This window comes from Mus pahari, chromosome 8, assembly GCF_900095145.1.
Source record: "Mus pahari chromosome 8, PAHARI_EIJ_v1.1, whole genome shotgun sequence".
Lineage (NCBI taxonomy): Eukaryota > Metazoa > Chordata > Mammalia > Rodentia > Muridae > Mus > Mus pahari.
The window spans coordinates 14,445,811-14,462,947 of NC_034597.1; the positions used below are offsets into that span (position 1 = coordinate 14,445,811).

General features: G+C 41.3%; 1 protein-coding gene across 2 annotated transcripts in view; it reads left to right on the top strand.

Annotated features, from left to right (window-relative positions):
• Lrmda (leucine rich melanocyte differentiation associated) overlaps positions 1–17,137 on the top strand; it is a 1,022,231-nt gene that overhangs the window by 811,442 nt on the left and 193,652 nt on the right. The window contains exon 6 of one of the 2 annotated variants that reach the window (XM_021203463.1): positions 7,813–7,906. In XM_021203463.1, coding sequence (XP_021059122.1) covers positions 7,813–7,906 — 94 coding nt within the window. The remainder of the gene's footprint in view (positions 1–7,812; positions 7,907–17,137) is intronic. The other variant, XM_021203464.2, reaches the window with a different exon arrangement.

Below are 17,137 nucleotides of genomic sequence, written 5' to 3' on the forward strand. Positions count from 1 at the left end.
TTTACATTTCAAGTGTTATTCCCTTTCCTAGTTTCCTCTCCGAAAATCCCCTATCCCCTCTCCCCTCCTCCTGCTCCCCAGCCCACCCACTCCTACTTCCTGGCCCTGGCATTCCCCTATACTGGGGCATAGAACCTTCACAGGATCAAGGGCCTCTCCTCCCATTGATGGCCGACTAGGCCATCCTCTGCTACATATGCATTCATTGTTAATTTAGGACCTGGCTTCCACAGATGTGAGCTCCAGAGTTCAGTACATGAGATTGTAGGGACAGTGATGGAGGAGTGGAATGGCATATTAGCCTGTGGCTGGGGCTCATACACTCTGAGGGTTACTTTGCAGAGAAGGTGTGTGTGGGTTGGGGAGCAGCTTAGTTCCAGAGTTAGACCAGTTTGCTTGCTCTCTTCCCGAAGGTTTTACGTAAGAGCCACATAGTCTTGGATGGGTTCCTTATTTTATATATCTCAGTTTTTAAATTTTTCAAAGGAGGTTAATAACAGGGCACAACATGTCTGAAAGCCAAGTGTTCCAAAAACTCTTAGGATATGCTCATGAGATATCAGCTCGTATGTCACACTTTGTCCCTCACAAAGTGAGTTCCAGGACAGCCAGGGCTATACAGAGAAACCCTGTCTCCAAAAAAAAAAAAAAAAAAAAAAAAAGTTTGCCCTGCAAGCATGGGGAGGTGAGTTTGATTCCTAGACCCATGTTGACAGAAGCCCAGACACAATGTCACATACTTGAAATTCTATCACTGGAGAGACAGAGGTAGAAAGATCCATCTGGCTTCCCAGACAGCCAAATAAACGTACAAGATGAACTCTTAGCCAGTCAACAGCAGTCTTGTTTCCTAAAGACTGGATACCATCTTTTCATACCACCTGGATGGTATCTGAGGAACCTGGGAGGTTGATTTTTCTGGCTTCTACATATAGAATACACTTTCTCCTTTGTAGGTAATTTATTGGGGGCGTTCATCATATAAATTTGCTAGTTGTTGTTATCTAATATTTATATTTTCCCATTTTTTTATTCCTTTGCATAAGCATCTGCTAAACATGTTTCGGAAGCTACTGCTCTGGATGAGTTCTTTATACTTCTCGCTTTATGAGTTGATTAAGAAGCAGCGCACCAAAACCCAGAGCCACGTCATTTCTTTCCTGGATCTTGTCTTCACTCCCTCCCTCCCCCTAAGTATCTGTGAACTGCTGTTCCCAACCAGATGCCCTCCAGGGTTACTGGCAGAACTAGGCCCCCATAGATCAGATAGAATCAAATGGAATGCTTCAGGCTGTTGGCTTCAAAGGCGTTTCTTTCCCAAGAGAAGCCTTTGACACAATCCCTCTTCTACCTCCTCCTGCTCACTTCTGACAAGAATCACTCTCCTCACCGTCTCTCAGCTAAGTGTCCAGTGTCTGCCAGACCCTTGGCTCCATCTTGGTCTCTCAGTTGTGGATTAAATCTCACATCCTATTTAATTATTTTCTCCCTCGCCCTTTTCTTGAACTCCATCTTTGGTAATACATAAACGTTCCCGATCTCAAATCTGTCTATGATTCCAATCCCACCCCTCCATCGTTGATGCTGAACATTGTTCTCCGTGCTGGAGCACATATGAGTGTCACTGGTAAACAAGGCTGAAGACCTCAGCCTTCAGGATGGCTCTTCACTTCTGTGACTTTGATCTGTATTCTTCATTCTGAGCAGATTTACTCACGAGTGTGAGCTGATCTACAATAATGACAGATAGTCTTATCTTTGACTTTAAAGTGTCCAAGTTAGTCAGCCTTCATGTCTTGACTTTCTCTTGTTTTCCTGGGAGTAAGTGGAGTACAAGAGCTAAGAGTATTGTTCATTTGAGAAAGTTAATAGAGTTGCTTTTAAAAACTGACCCTTAGAGTGAGTTAGAAATATACAGACGTGATTACTGTTACCTGTGCACAGATGTCAAGCTAGAGTATTTATGACGGTTCTGTTAGAAGTTGATGACTCTTCATGACCAGTATTAGTCTGGTTATAATTTTTTTGATATGCCAGGAATGTAACTGAGTTCCTCATTTTATTTTTCTTGATATCCTCAGGGCAGGCCTGGCCTCTAGGAAATGATTACTAAATATTTGATAACTAAACAAGCAGAGCTTTTTCTTTTGAGAAGAAAACTAAATGTTTTTAGAGGAGTCAGCTTTCTGCCGTGGTTTCAGGGGATGAATTGTGATGAGAAGCGAAGATTACTTCTACTTGAAAGAGGCTGACAAATTCCCCAGCCCCAGGATCACTTTATGTGGCTTATGATTTAGGGGTGAGTGAGCATGCCAGAGAACTCCACTTGAGCTGAGTGATGGGGGATGAGTTGTGAAGCTGTGGTCTTCTATGGTATTTTGTGAAAAATAGTCAGAGATTTATGGCTATTAAACAACTTTGTAGCTGCCCCCTTCTTATTCTGAGGCCTGTAAAATCTCTGCTCCTGTGCTCCAGGTCTCATTCCCTGTGTGCACCAGGGTGCCCACCGTAAGCTGCAGCTGTCTCTGCGCATGCGCATTTGGGAAGGGCCTCAAACGTCACACATTGACCCAAGCACACTCGTTTTCCGTAATCACCGAGAGAGATTCACACCCTGTAAGTCTTTCTGAGAATATGCTGGATTTTCACCGAATCTTTTTCCAGCAAGGTTCCAAAAGCTCTAGCCTTCTTCCTGTATAAACTGATGGCATGACTTCTTTGTGGTATGGTTAAGGGGAATTTTATTATTATTATTATTATTATTATTATTATTATTATTATTATTATTATTGTAGATATGAGAGAGAGAACAGTCAGAGGCACCGGGAAGAGGGCAGAGCAGAGAGAGAAAAGTAGTTGACTGGACTAACCAAGGGGCCAAGGGGCTGGACTTGGCCTGGTTAGAAGATGGAGTAGACAGTGGTGAAGGGGGTAGGAAAGAGAGGGGGATAGCCATAGACAGAGACACAGAGAGGCAGAAAGACAGAGAGAGATCGATTAAGTGTGAGAACCAGACAGTGAATAGCCAAAATAGCAGTTATAAGGAGAATGAGCAGCTATGGAGGGAGAGGGAAGCCCATGAGCTGGATAAGTGGAAGCTAGGGGAGGAGCTGAGAAGAGCTGAGATACTAGCATGGATTCTTAAAGGTACAACAAGCACTTGCCGTCCTGAGGGAGCCCGGAGGCCAGCATGTAATTTGGCACGCTAAAAGGTACCATAGCCATTTGTCTCTTTTGGCAAGTAAGGGGAACCTGTTCTTGAGGAAGGACGGCTTTTGTTGAACTGACAGAATTTGGGGGTGGAGTTTCCTTTGGACCTGACACCTCCTGCATAATGAAAATTGTCCTCTGCAGTGTGTTGGTGGCTGCTAACCGCTACTGATGTGGTGTTAGCAAACCTGGTGTGGTAGTGCAAGCCTTGAATCCCAGCACTCAAGAGGCAGAACTCTGTGAGTTTGAGGCCAGCCTGTTCTAGAAATCGAGTTCCATGACAGCCAGGATAGTTACACAGAGAACCCTGTTTCAATAAATAAGTGAATAAATGAATAACTGTACAAACAAACAAACAAACAAAGATAGTTAGCAACTCTCAACTATTGAATGGGAGCATAATCAAGAGGACCCCCCCCCACTTTCTCCAGTGCATTAACAGATCTTCTGCAAGCCTCATACAAGGCTAGATAGAATACGTCAAGCCTTGGAATCTGGGATAAATTTTCACTATTATTTGATTTTTTTTTTGTCCATTCAGTGTGTCCTATTCAATAGCTTTATAAGAAATATAAATGAGATATTTTATCACAAAAATACAACCAGAGATGACATTAGTCTCCATTATACAAGTAATAAAAAATTACTTGAGGTTGATATCAACAGAAAATTACCTGGACTAGAAATAATAATAATAAAAAAATCTTTGTATTGTTAGCTTTCATGTTTAATTTTTAAAAAAAATTCAAAAGTATAGAAAAGTTTAAACATTAAGGCCACAATTAGGAGCCATTTAAAATTTGTTGTTCCTAAGAGTTGGATATGTCTGCATCAAACCTATTCTTTGATCAATAGAAATAACTAGCACATTTACTTTATTAGCACCAGTCAAATTACTGTGGCCCTTGACAGAATCAAAGAATTTTAATAAGTTTCATATATATATAAATATATATATATATATAGTTTAATGCTTGAAATTTATTTTTATTTTTATACATATAGGGCATTAAAAGGGCATATATATACATATACATATATGTATATATACATATGTATATGGGAAACCACATGTCACCTCTATGGCACTCACATTTTCACTCTGTAGAAATGTTCAGGCCTATCTGGATTGAGATGTTTAAGTCAGGGTTATCACACTTAAACGCTAAGTATCACTCTTTCACATAAATATATACTATTTTATTGACTGTTGACTCTCTTTCCTCCTTGACTGCTACTTAAGTTGTTGCAACTTTTTTCTGTTAGAAATACTGCATCAAAAAAGGTCTCATGTCTCTATGTGCAACTTGTATGTGAATTCTTCTCTAGCTTATGAAATATATATATATATATATTTGTGTGTGTGTGTGTGTGTGTGTGTGTGTGTGTGTGTGTATACAGCAGGTGGGAAAACACTCACATGTGGAGGGAAGGGCAACCTGGGGTGTCATCCTTGGGAACACCATCCGCCGTTCCCAGTCACTTGAACCACCAACACATTCCACCTAGCAGAGACAAGAGAACAACCTTTCATATCCCTTTTTGTCCTTCAGTATTTGATATTAGGAATTAAATCTGCTGATATGATGGCTGGCAGAATCATGTCCTGCTTTAGCTCTCATGGCCTTTGAGCAAACTTGATCAAATTCTCTCTCAATTATTGACTATTCGGGTCTCCTCTGACACCCCTGGCATTTCCTTTGCCGGTTGTCTTCTATTCTGCATATTTTTGTTGACTGGGGTATGATCTTTATATTTCTTGAATACTAATATTTTATTGGAGCTAGAAAAAAATATCCCCTAAAAGGAGATAAAAGCAAAACACAAAGCTCCAAATCTGTGCCATCGGCACTTAGGAAAACTGGCAAGAAATCAAAGGTTCGAGAATCTTTATGGTCCTGAAGAGTCAGACTTGTCTGGGTTTCCTTATTCTTACCTTAGGCATCTCTTCTTAATACGCACAAAAGAAAGCATTATGAAAATGCCTTCTACTTATGCCTCTATTATCTGATACTCAATCTGCTATGCATGTGTTGCCTTGAGTCCAATGTGAGTTCTATATTCCTTGTCAGGTAGGGTGCAATGTAAACAACTGTTCTTTCATATGCTAACCCGCCTTTTGTGAATTTTCTGAGGATAAGATATGGAGAACATGTGTTTGTACCTCTTTGAAAAGGCCCAGGGCTTTTCATTTTGATAAAAGTCAAGCTGAAGGGTAGGTAGTTAGAATCTTAATATCTAGAGTCTCCTAAAACACTGACCTGTATAAATCCCTCCAAAAAAGCATATTTTGCAACATTGTTATTTTCCTGGATTCTTCTCTACAAACTGAGTTTGGATCACAAAATTGATGATAAGCAGAAAAGTAATTAAAAGTGCTGGGCATTGGTTGACAGCCACCAAACTCTATGACACTTCTGTCCTCAGTGGGAAACAAGACTAAAGACTCTCTCTTCCTCTTAGCTGCAGATCTCCAATGTCTTGTACAGTCGGGGTGGGTTTGCTGAAGGTTAGTGTGTCTTCCAGTAGTTCTTAGGAAAGGCTACTCATCAACAGCCCAAATCCAAGTTTAAAAATGCAAGAAATTCTATAGCACAAGCACAGTGACCCAAGACTCCTATTGGGTTGCAGGAGGAAGTGCGTCAGAAGGTTCCCATCCCATCATTTGTCCTTCAGCAAAAAGGTCTTTCATGTTTCGAACACTGTTTTCATGTTTTAAGTATCACATAAGTCACCGTAAATCTCACAGGCCCAGCAGAAAGACAACTAGCAACCATAGCATTTGGATTTTAATTTAATTTCTGTCTCCTCCACATATCTGCAGCAGGCTAAATGTTCAGTGGCATGGGGCATAGCAAGCCTTTTAAAAACTGGTTCTTCAGTGGCTGTGCTTTTACTTGGCTGCCTCCAATATCTGTGGACCAAGCTTTAAACATCCTGTGTGCTCATTATGTTTGCCTTTTAGCTGGAGTGGACAAGTGCTCCTTCAAATCTGATTCCACCAAGGGACAGAGCTTCTAATTTTGCTCTGTTCAGACCTCTCTGTGTAAGTCTGCCCTGAAAGCTGCTTAATCAAATACCTCAAATGTCAGAAATGAAGTTTAAAGGGTTTCCGTGGCAAGTAGGTCTAATCTTCTACTTAGTTCTGATTCCCGTAGTGTCGTAATCTCTTTGGAGAGAAGGCGTGCTTCTAGCAGGTAAACATACCCCATAGGATGGATTTCTTCTTCTGGAAAGAAAAAGAAAGCATTGATGAAATTTACCTTTTCCTGGAGCTTTTGGAAAGGTTGAAAGGTTTTCTTTTCTAGCAGATGTTCTTTTTTTGAAAAAAAAAATTTTATATATATATATGTATATATATATATACATACATATATATATATATATATATATATATATATATATATATATATATATTGCATTTGATTTAGAAATCTCAGTTAAGTATAACAGTGGTGCTTTATGTCAAAGCAACCAAGCTCTTTAGGTGACATAGTGGTCATTGGTACTATTCTATGAGAGCGTGTCCTGATTTCTTCCTGCATCAGCACAAGCTGCCTTTTCCGTAGCTCCCCACAAGATAATTAGCCACATTGTTCAATCAAAAAGCTGTTGATGAACAATTAAAAATAAAAAGACAAACAGAAACAAAAACCACCTTCCTGTATGTCATTTCCTTTGAGGATATACAATGATGGTCATGTTTGGTTGGGTTTGTGTGTATGTATGTTTACAGGGGGGTTGTTTATTGTTTTGTTTTATTTCAAAATCAGTGAGAACATCGGGCTTCTTTATAAAGCATGTGTGAAGGGATACTTAGAGGAGCATAGGATAGCCCCACCAAACAGCTACATCAGTGCCTGCTCATGGAGGTCACCCTCACCAAGGCTGTATCATGGAGTTGTTAGCTGACAACCCAGATACAGAATCTGATGTATTTCACTTACATACTTCTGCCTCTGTGCCATTAGGTCCACATAAGCTGGCCCTGACATTCCCCTATCTCTACTGACTCATCCACTGTTATTTTCATAGGAATCTGTTTGAAGCCAACATTCATCTTGTCTAAATTTCTGGACGCATGCCCCATGCCCATATCAGAATTAGTCTATGGCACTTTCTACCTTTAGTACCCCTTCTTTTTTGTTTTGTTTTGTTTTGGTTTGGTTTGGTTTGGTTTTTTTGTTTGTTTTGCTTTTTGAGACAGGGTTTCTCTGGTGTAGCCCTGGTTGTCTTGGTCACTCTGTAGACCAGGCTAGTCTTGATCTCAGAAATCCTCCTGCCTCTGCCTCCCAAGTGCTGGGATTAAAGGTGTGCACTACCACTGCCCGGTTTTAGTACCCCTTCTTTTCTTCAGCTCCTTTCAGCATCATATAGCAACAACAACAACAACATCCCTCTTATCTGAGAGCCATCCAAGATGTCCCAAGGCAACTCAAAATGTACCCGACTACACTCACTAGAATTCTATTTCGTCAGGTAAAGAAAGGCACAGGGGATCCCATTCTCTCCAAACTCTGATCCCAAGGGGATGTATTTAGTAAACAAGGGCACTTGGCCTTTGGTGGTTTTCCATGGTGACATTTTGTTTTTCCCTTACAGGCTTCCAGTGAGGAGGAGAAGGCTGCTTCTCCTGAGGACCACTGCCAGTACACACCCTTGCCTTCTGGATCCCGAGAGCTCACCAGTCACCGAGGTAGGAACTCAGCTTTCAGTCCTCAGTGATTGTAGCCTGGATATTTGGCTATGCAGAACCGGCTAGCTCTGTGGTCTTTTCTGTACCTGTCCTGTGACAAGAAGCCTAGTCCTTCTTAGGTTCTTGATAGGAAATCTGTACTGTCAAACCTAAAGATTTTAACTTGTATGAGCAGGGGAGACATAATACCATGTTATAATTTTGTGACTCCCCCTTTTAAACAGAAAAATTATAGTATTGAACAATCACTTAGAATACCATTCCATACAGTAATAGTAATAGAGACACTGAGAAACTCCATAGTATTTGTTAAAAAGAAATATGTGGAAATATAAGAGTTGAAATGTGTAATTTCAAAGAGAGATGAAGCTCAAAGGAACTTCAGTTTGCCTGGCAAATTAAAAAAGAACCTTGATTTCTGCTGGCCTCTCTGGTCCTGAAAACACTACTTGGTTCATGCAGTTGTTCTAATACTGAAATCCTGTTGCCATCTCTGACATCTGATGTTTCCAAAGCAAGCAAACTACTGATGTAGAATATTGTTTGCAAAAGTCTTGTCCCTTAACCTTCTGGGTTTAGCTTCTGGGGCCAAGGAATATGTCACTGGCTAAGTTGGAATTGCTAGGGGCAAAAAGAGGCCACATGGTCTGACCTGTTTACCATTCTATCCTCCTGTGCCCAGAGTTCTGCTTCTTAACTGTGAACCAGGCTTAGAAGAGGGACATTGTGTACTTTAAATACTGCTTGCTCCAGTATGAAATTCCCGTACGGGTCACTGAATGGTTACTAGCTCACTTGGTCATCTTTGTGTTGGTACATGGATGGAAAAAAAAAAAAAGGTTATGGAGGGGCTTCAAAAGTGCCAGCAACTTATGGACTGTATGAACAGGGTAGTAATACTCTGATAGAAATGATAAAGAGAATCTTGTAGAGCTTCAGGAACCTGTGCCTTGGACCTGGCTTGACTGGCCAACATGTGGGCATCAGTGAAATTCTTTTATACATAAATTTTGACCAAATGATAGGGAGATTGTGATTTCCTTCATCAAGTATCAGCTTCGTGTAACTCAATTTACCTCAGTCAGGTGGGCTAGGTTCCAGAATACTGCTGTCCCAGGGGAATGGCCCAATCTCTGTTATAGATGCTCTCTTGAAAGTCTTCAATACTTCTCTTGGGACTGTTGATGGGGTTACCAGGAGAAAGAGTCACGGAGATAATAGTACTACAAGGAACAGTGCAAACACTCTAAAATTAGCTTCATGTTTTTCACTTGTGTATTGTTTGCTGGCACCAAAGTAAGGATAATTGTTCTCCCTAGCCTGTTGAGTAATTTTCAAGGAGACTAGAGTCTCTGAGATCCCATGTCTACTTAAAAAGACTTTATCTGCAAATGACATTTAGCTTTCACAATGGGAGGATCTGCTGAGATAACTGGTGTTCACGAGGAGTGAGTCAGAGAGCATGTTCATTTAATGGGAAAATGTAAGCCTTGGGGAAGTAAAGGAAGGTATGCTTTATTTGTGTGTGTGTGTGTGTGTGTGTGTGTGTGTGTGTGTGTGTGTGTGTGCATGTGTGTGTGTTTGCATGCTTGCATGTATCTGTGCATGTGTGCATGCCTGTGCTTGCTTCTCTCTCTCTCTCTCTCTCTCTCTCTCTCTCTCTCTCTCTCTCTTTCTCTGTGTGTGTGTGTGATGTTGGGGACCAAGACCAAGTATCATGTACAGGCAAGTTATTATATCTTTGAGCTATGTCTTCAGCCCAAATTTTAGGGGTGGTTTTAGTAATATTTGTAACATGCAAACATTACTAAGGTAGAATGTAAATCAATACTCCTGGATGACTTCACAGCATTAAAAAATGGGAAAAGTATAAAATGCTATGTAAAGGGAATCGCGACTGATACCCCTGTTTTACTGAGAAACAGCTTTATACATTTAATGCAATTATTGCCTGGTCCTCTGAACTTCTGGTATCATAAGCTGGGTGTTGAAATGGAGTCTGCATCACGTGACAGTGTTCTCTGGGTGCTTGGTCACAAGGAGACAGTGAGAGCCAAAGAAGCTTCTGAAGGCTGGCTGTGGTTTTAGTGTCCAACTAAGGAAAGGATGCAACCACTATACAGCATGTTGACCTGAATTATATACCACTAAATGAAGAGATCATTGCTGCCTTGGTACCCCAAATAAAACTACTTAATATCATGCTTTGTTTTTACATTTGGGGTTACTATTCTAAAATTCTGATTGTCTAAATCATCAAAGAACTTAAATACTACTTATTAATTCCTTCATGGAAATGGATTGTAAGCACCCGTGCTGAGGGACTTTTTTCACAGCCTGGAGGCAGACTGCCCCACTCCAGTCAGAATCCTTGCCAATGCCTCTTCTACAGAACAAGAGATGGAATTTCTACTCGGAAGCAATTGTTGATCTACCCAGTTCCCAATCTATTTTTCTTCCACATCAACAACTACAAAAACTGTTGGGTAGGCGTTTGTGTTCATGTGCAAATTGCTGTTTCCCTATGCCCACTCTATTTTCATTTGTCCTTTTCTGTAACTTCCAATGTCGAATTTGATGGGCCCAGGATCTGTGTCTCAGAAATGGTAGTAAAACATGAAGAAATACTGATCCTAGACTGATGGTCAGGAGGTGGGGGGGACTGTATTTTTCTGTTCGAAACTTATATATATGCCATCTATTGTATGTATAGTCATGGGAAACTTCCTATTTTTGAGCTGTATGAAATTTTCTTTCTCTTGGGAACACACCCTGACCCTTTGCAGCTCCTAATGTAATTGTCTTGTGTGTATGTCTTAAATTCATGAATGCAAGCCTTATAGAGGCAAGGTTAACTTTCTTCCCCACTTGCTAACAACGCCTCTTCAGGTCTCTGGAAGGAGAAGTACCTCTCTGATTCTATTGGCTACATTCTTGTTCGGTTAGTTTTCCCTAGATGCTAGCTTTTGAGGAATAGAGAATACTATCCCTACTTTCTTTTATCTGCATCTGCAATGCCTGATGTGATGCCTTAATACTCAATATATATTTGTCTGGGTTTGGGTCAGTACCCTGCATAGCATATTGTATTCAAAGCTGGATCACTAACCCATGACCCTTTTAGGAAATGAGGAGCCTTTAATTGTTGGGTCTTTTGAAAATTTTTCTTTCTTTCTTTCTTTCTTTCTTTCTTTCTTTCTTTCTTTCTTTCTTTCTTTCTTTCTTTCTTTCTTTCTTTCTTTCCATCCTAAATGATGCTCCTTCTCTTGTCTCCCCTCTGTATACACACATAGTCCTTTCCTCCCTCCTCCCTCCTACCTCCCCTTCTCCTTTTAGAGGATGGAGCCCCCAACTCAGTATCTCCTCACCCTTCCACATCAAGTCTCTGTCAGACTAGGCACATCCTCTCCCACCGAGGCCAGACAAAGCTACACATCTGCTACATATGTTCCAGGGGACCTTGTACCAGTCCCTGTGTGTTCTTTGGTTGGTGGCTTGGTTTCTGAGAGCTGCCAGGGGTCCAGGCTAGTTGACTCTGTTGGTCTTCTTGTGGGGTTCCCATCCCTTTCACAGCCTTCGGTCCATGCCAAACTGTTCCATAAGAGTTTCTGAACTCTGTCTAATGTTTGATTGTGGGTATCTGTGTCTGTTTCAGTGTGTGGCTGGGTAGAGCCTCTCAAAGAACAGTTACTCTACGCTCCTGTCTCCAAGCATAGCAGTATCTTTAGTACTGTCAGGGAATAGTGTTTGCCTATGGGATGGGTTTCAAGTTGGGCCAGTTACTAGTTGGCCAAAGTCTCTGCTAAATCTTTGTCCTTTGTCCCTCCATTTCTTTTAGACAGGACAAATTTGGGGTGGAAAGTATTGTTCGTGGGTTGGGTTCCTTATCCCTGTACTTGGGGGGGGGGGGTCCTGCCTGGCTAGAGGAGGTGGCCTCTTTGGGTTCCATGTTTCCAATGTTAGGCATCTTGGCTATCATTGCCTGCACTGACTCCTGGGAGATTCCCCCATTCCAGATCTCTGGAACTTCCTAGAGGTCCCCCCAACTTCATCCCCCCAGCAGCTGCAGATTTCCAATAATTCTCTTGGTCCTCTGGGACTCTTTCCTGTCTCTCCCCATACCTGATCCTGCCCTCCCTCTTCCCTTTCTTCCTCTACCATCCATGACTATATTGTTTCTCTTTTTAAGTATGATTCAACCATTCTTGCTTGAGTCTCCCTTCTTGTTTAACTTCTTTGTGTCTGTGGGGTGAATCATGGGTGTTTTGTATTTTATGGCTAATACCCACCTATTAGTGAGCACATTCCATGCATGTCCTTTTGTATCTGGGTTACCATCCATTAGCCTGCAAAATTCATGATGTCCTTGTTTTTAATAGATAAATGTATTATGTAAGTGAACCACATTTTCTGTATCCACTTCTCAGTTGAGGAACATCTGGGTTGTTTTGAGTTTCTGGCTATTAGGAACAAGCTGATATGAAAACATAGGAACATGTGTCTTTGTTGTATGATGGAACTTCATTTGTGTATATGCTCAGGAGTTGTATAGCTGGGTCTTCAGGTAGAACTATTTCCAGTTTTCTGAGACATCATCAGATTCATTTCCAGAGTGGTTGTACAAGTTGGCAAACCCACCAGCAATAAATGAGTATTCCCATTTCGCCACATCCTTGCCAGTATGTTTTGTTGATTAGGATTTTGATCTTAGCTAATCTGGTTGATGTAAGGTGGAATCTCAGGGTGGTTTTGATTTGCATTTCCCTGATTACTAAGGATGGTAACATTTCTGAGTACTTCCCAGCCATTCAAGATTCCTCTATTGAGAATTCTATTTAGCGCTGAACCCCATTTTTAATTGTATTAAATGCCTAATGTAGAGTTAGTGAAGATCCTTTTCCAATCTGTAGGTTGCCATTTTGTCCTATTGGCAGTGTCCTTTGCTTTATAGAAGCTTTTCAGTTTCATGAGGTCCCATTTATCAGTTGTTGATCTTAGAGCCTGAGCTCTGTTTGGAAGAGATTGTATCACAAAGTGTGTATCCACAGGGGGATATTGAAGCCATTGTTCGTTCTCTCTCTCTCTCTCTCTCTCTCTCTCTCTCTCTCTCTCTCTCTCTGAGGTATGAGGTAAGAGTCTTCTTCATATATACCCACCATGACATGATGTGGCCCTTTATACACTGTATCAGTCTCAGAAACAATGGGCCAACCAAACATGGATTGAAGTCTCCCAAAATAATTGTGTTAGTCACTTGTTTCAGTACTAGAAAGGTGACTCCTGTCATTAAAGATGGAGTCATGGAAACCTATGGGAAGAGTTGGTGCCTTCAATAGTTCTGTGGCATGACAATGCTGAGCTAAGTCATTGGAAGGGCCTGCCTTGCTCACCTCTGATCTCAATCTTGTTGCCTGTAGAAGCTCAGAGGAACAAGGATGGGAGACATATCTGCTGACTCATGGCCAGAGTCCATTTATCCACCAAACATAACTTTTAAGTAGATGATTATTTAAATACTGTATTTGCCTGCCAGACATTGATGTTTTTAGTAGCAGGGAGGGGAATGGTTTGAACTGAAGGAACTACTAAAAGTATTTTCTTAGAACAGGTGCTTTGAAAGCAGTTCATTCTCAGAAAGATTCAGTCTCTGGAATGCATATGAGTGTAGCATGTGCCACCTTATATTTCTCTCAGTGCACTGCCTTAGATTTCCACATATTGTTGGAGTATGGGGGACATGGGGCTATAGCCCTGAACTCCGCTGGAGTTCTGGATGGGGTGTTTTCTGTGAACATCATGTTATGAAGATTTTTGGCACACTTGTTAGATAAAAGTCTCTTCAACTGTATTATGTGGAGAGGATAAACTCCGGCACACCAGTAATTGCCAATCTATGTGGTAGCTATTAGAGGTAAAGTTCACATGAGTATAGGGTAGACAATTTTGTCTTTGGGGTATCCATTTCTACTTAAATCAAAGACCATTCTATTCTTAATCTGCCCTTATAAAGTATGGGGATAAGTGGACATTACCATCCCCGTTAAAGAAGGGTATGCCAAGAACTGCCAAAGGTTGACTAGAGGTGTTCAGCAGCACAGACACACCAAGTATTTGGTCAAAGCTATGTCCCTATGATTCCAAGGTTTCCCCTGCCCTTCATCCTCCCCCTCACCCCGACACATGAAGTAAGGGTGAACTGTGATACTGTGTCAAACAAAATATAGGTAAATCCACAGGGAGAGGTAGTACCTAGAAATATCCCACTCTAAGTGTGCTAAAACCACCATGAGAGCCAGCAGGGAGGCTGGGGGTCTCGGGGTTGTAGGGAAGTTATATGGGGGCTCAGGACCACCTACGAATCTGATAACTCACTTGGAAGCAGTTTCATACGTTGTGACTGTATTCATTGTCCCGTCCTTTCTCCTTTTGAGATATTCAGACCCTGTATCACTGCCTCTTTGGGGGCAGTCCTCTAACCCAGAATGATCTACAGCAGAGGATTTTGGGAAGTGTAGTTTCCAGTGACCTGCAAAGAAACCCTAACAAAAAGATGCTCCTCAGGGAACCAGCAACCAGGCCTACCCTCTGCCAGCCTGTGTCTCCCACAGCTATGACACTGATGCTCTCCCGCCACATTTCCGCATATACAGTTTGAGATTTAACCAAAAGTCCCCGAGTGTCCCTCCTCTGTCACTTTCCTCCTTGAGGTTTAAGCCATCTTGAAAATATGCTATAGTTTCCTTGTCACATTAAGCATTTGATTTTAAATATGCAAAAGAAGGAAAGCTAAGTATGAGGAAATTTGTTTGAAAACTTGGGGGAAGATTCTAGACCATCCTACCTCACTGGTCATTCAAGACCGTCCTACTGACTGGTCCTGGCACCCTCCACTGTTTTTTATTGACGTGGTTATTCACTGCATGTCTTCTTCCTTAACTGAGTGTTTGGTCTATTTACATTTAGAATTAATTGCTCTCACACTCACAGCATGATTTACATAGAACATACCATAATTAGTTATCGTTTGCCATTTCTAAATGGGGATTGCATTTCCTGCTTCGCTGTTGATCTTCCTGTATATCTCTGGGAGCAGCTCAGAGGGCGCCGTGCAAAAGAGAGAGGAAAAACAGTCACTGTTTTCCATTTGTGTTATTAAAACAGCTTTCTGCCTGAGATCGGAGGAGATACATTTTTCGGAGACGACATAAATACAGCCCTTTGGTTCTAGTGATCAAATTAGCAAGTGAAATGCAGATGAGAAAAAAATTAAGTAGATGTTTGTGAAGAGGTAGAGCCTGCATGGAAAGGTGTGCGGGGTGGAGCCAGGCGCGCCTGGAAAGCTCCATGACAAGCCGTGCTCAGCGGGGCTTGCTTGTCGTGCTCATTACACTTTGGCAGGATTGTTGGGGTTAGGGGCGTTGGAGCCATCTCTCTCTTTTGACCAGGAGTTTTTCTATTTCCTTAATTTTTAACTTTGTTTCTTTTTTTTCTTTTTCTTTTTCTTTTTTTTTTTTTTTTTTTTTACCATATTTTCAGGTCCACCCTCAAGAGATATGGAAGGCAGATAGAGATGAACAACACAAACCAGACAGACCAGTTACAAAAACTTTAGACAAAGAAATATATTTATTCAGACAGCTTCATAGATCTGCCCCCAGAGGTCCTGCTGCCTTTTGCTAGTCATTGCCCAGTTGAAAAAAGAAAGAGAGAGAGAGAGAGAGAGAGAGAGAGAGAGAGAGAGAGAGAGAGAAAGAAAGAAAGAAAGAAAGAAAGAAAGAAAGAAATCTACCATTCAAGGTCCTAGAGACAGTTCTAGGTAGAGCCCAGTTTAGTTCAGACTAAAGTGACTAAAGTGGCCCTCTTATTATTGACTGCACCATCAAGTTGTATCCTCATCACAGCTACACAGGAGATGATTTTTCCCACCTATAATTAGCATTGCTGTTTGAAGTAGGAGAGCCTTTGGATTCAGTACTCTGCAAACAGCAGCAAGGCAGCAATACTAATAATAAACTGGCACTCATTTATCGGAAGTTTATTAAGCATGTTAGATGAAAATTTATCCATAGAGTACACTAAAATCTAGAAAACAAACAATGAGAGAGAAGAGAAAAAAAATTTTCCCTGCTGCTAAGAAACATTTAGCAGAGACTTGTTAAATGACAGCAAGGCCTTGACTTATCTTTCAAAACCCTTGCTATGCCTAAGTCCTGGCTGTGAGGGGGGGGGGGAGTATGTTGGTTTCTTGTGGGGAACTATTATTAGCATTTTCTAATTATGTAAAATGATTTCCTCTGATGACATTTTGAACAGAACCCATTACTTTAGACTTCTTTCCTTCATAATGCTTTTATGTGCATATTCTTGGTGGAATTCTCAGATGCCAGGTGAAGCTCAAGTCTCCTTTATTTAATCAAGGTGACTCATGATTTGACAGTTGTAGTTGACAGGTTTATTTCATCTGTGCGGCAGTGGGAGTCTATTTTCTGTGTACGCTCTGTTCCCACGTAAAAGGACTTTACTAAGTGCTGAATAAATTGTACTTTTCCTTTGATTCTAGACCTTGCTGGAATGGTTTAAAAACTCTGGTCTGGGTCATCAAATTCATCTCTCTGCTACTTTGCAGGGTCAATAGCTTCGCCACGCACCAAGACGGGCTGGGTGGATTGGAATGGAGGGCCATGTAGATTAAAACTTCCGCGTGTATATAGATGGATGTGCAAATGTGTGTCGGCTGTCTGGGAGGTCGGCAGTGATGGAAGAGCAAGCCGAGTGGAATCTGAAGATGGATGAATCTGCTCGACTAATACCAAGACTGGCATGGACGTTAGCCAGGAACTGTAAGCAACCTCTTTCAAGCATATGAAATCCATAAGGGTCCATTTCCTAGCCTTTCCCTCCACGGATGATTTTTTACGCGTATTCCCTGGGAGCGCTTCATTTCTATTCTTTGGGCAGAATTGTGGAACACTCACAGACACAGGCAGGCTACCAATCTCATTCTTCTGTCCCCTAAACAAAGCAAAGGGGGAAAAATGGATTCTACTTCCCCTCCTCCACAGCCTTACCTCAGTAACCTGGAAGGAGAAAAGTGCCCCCCCCCCTTTTTTTTCATTTTTTTCCCTCAAAAGCCTAAATAAGATGTGGAAGTAAATGTTTCCTTACAATAAAAAAGAACGTGGAGAACTAGACTGTACAGTATGAAAGAGTCTAGATGTTCTAATGACATTA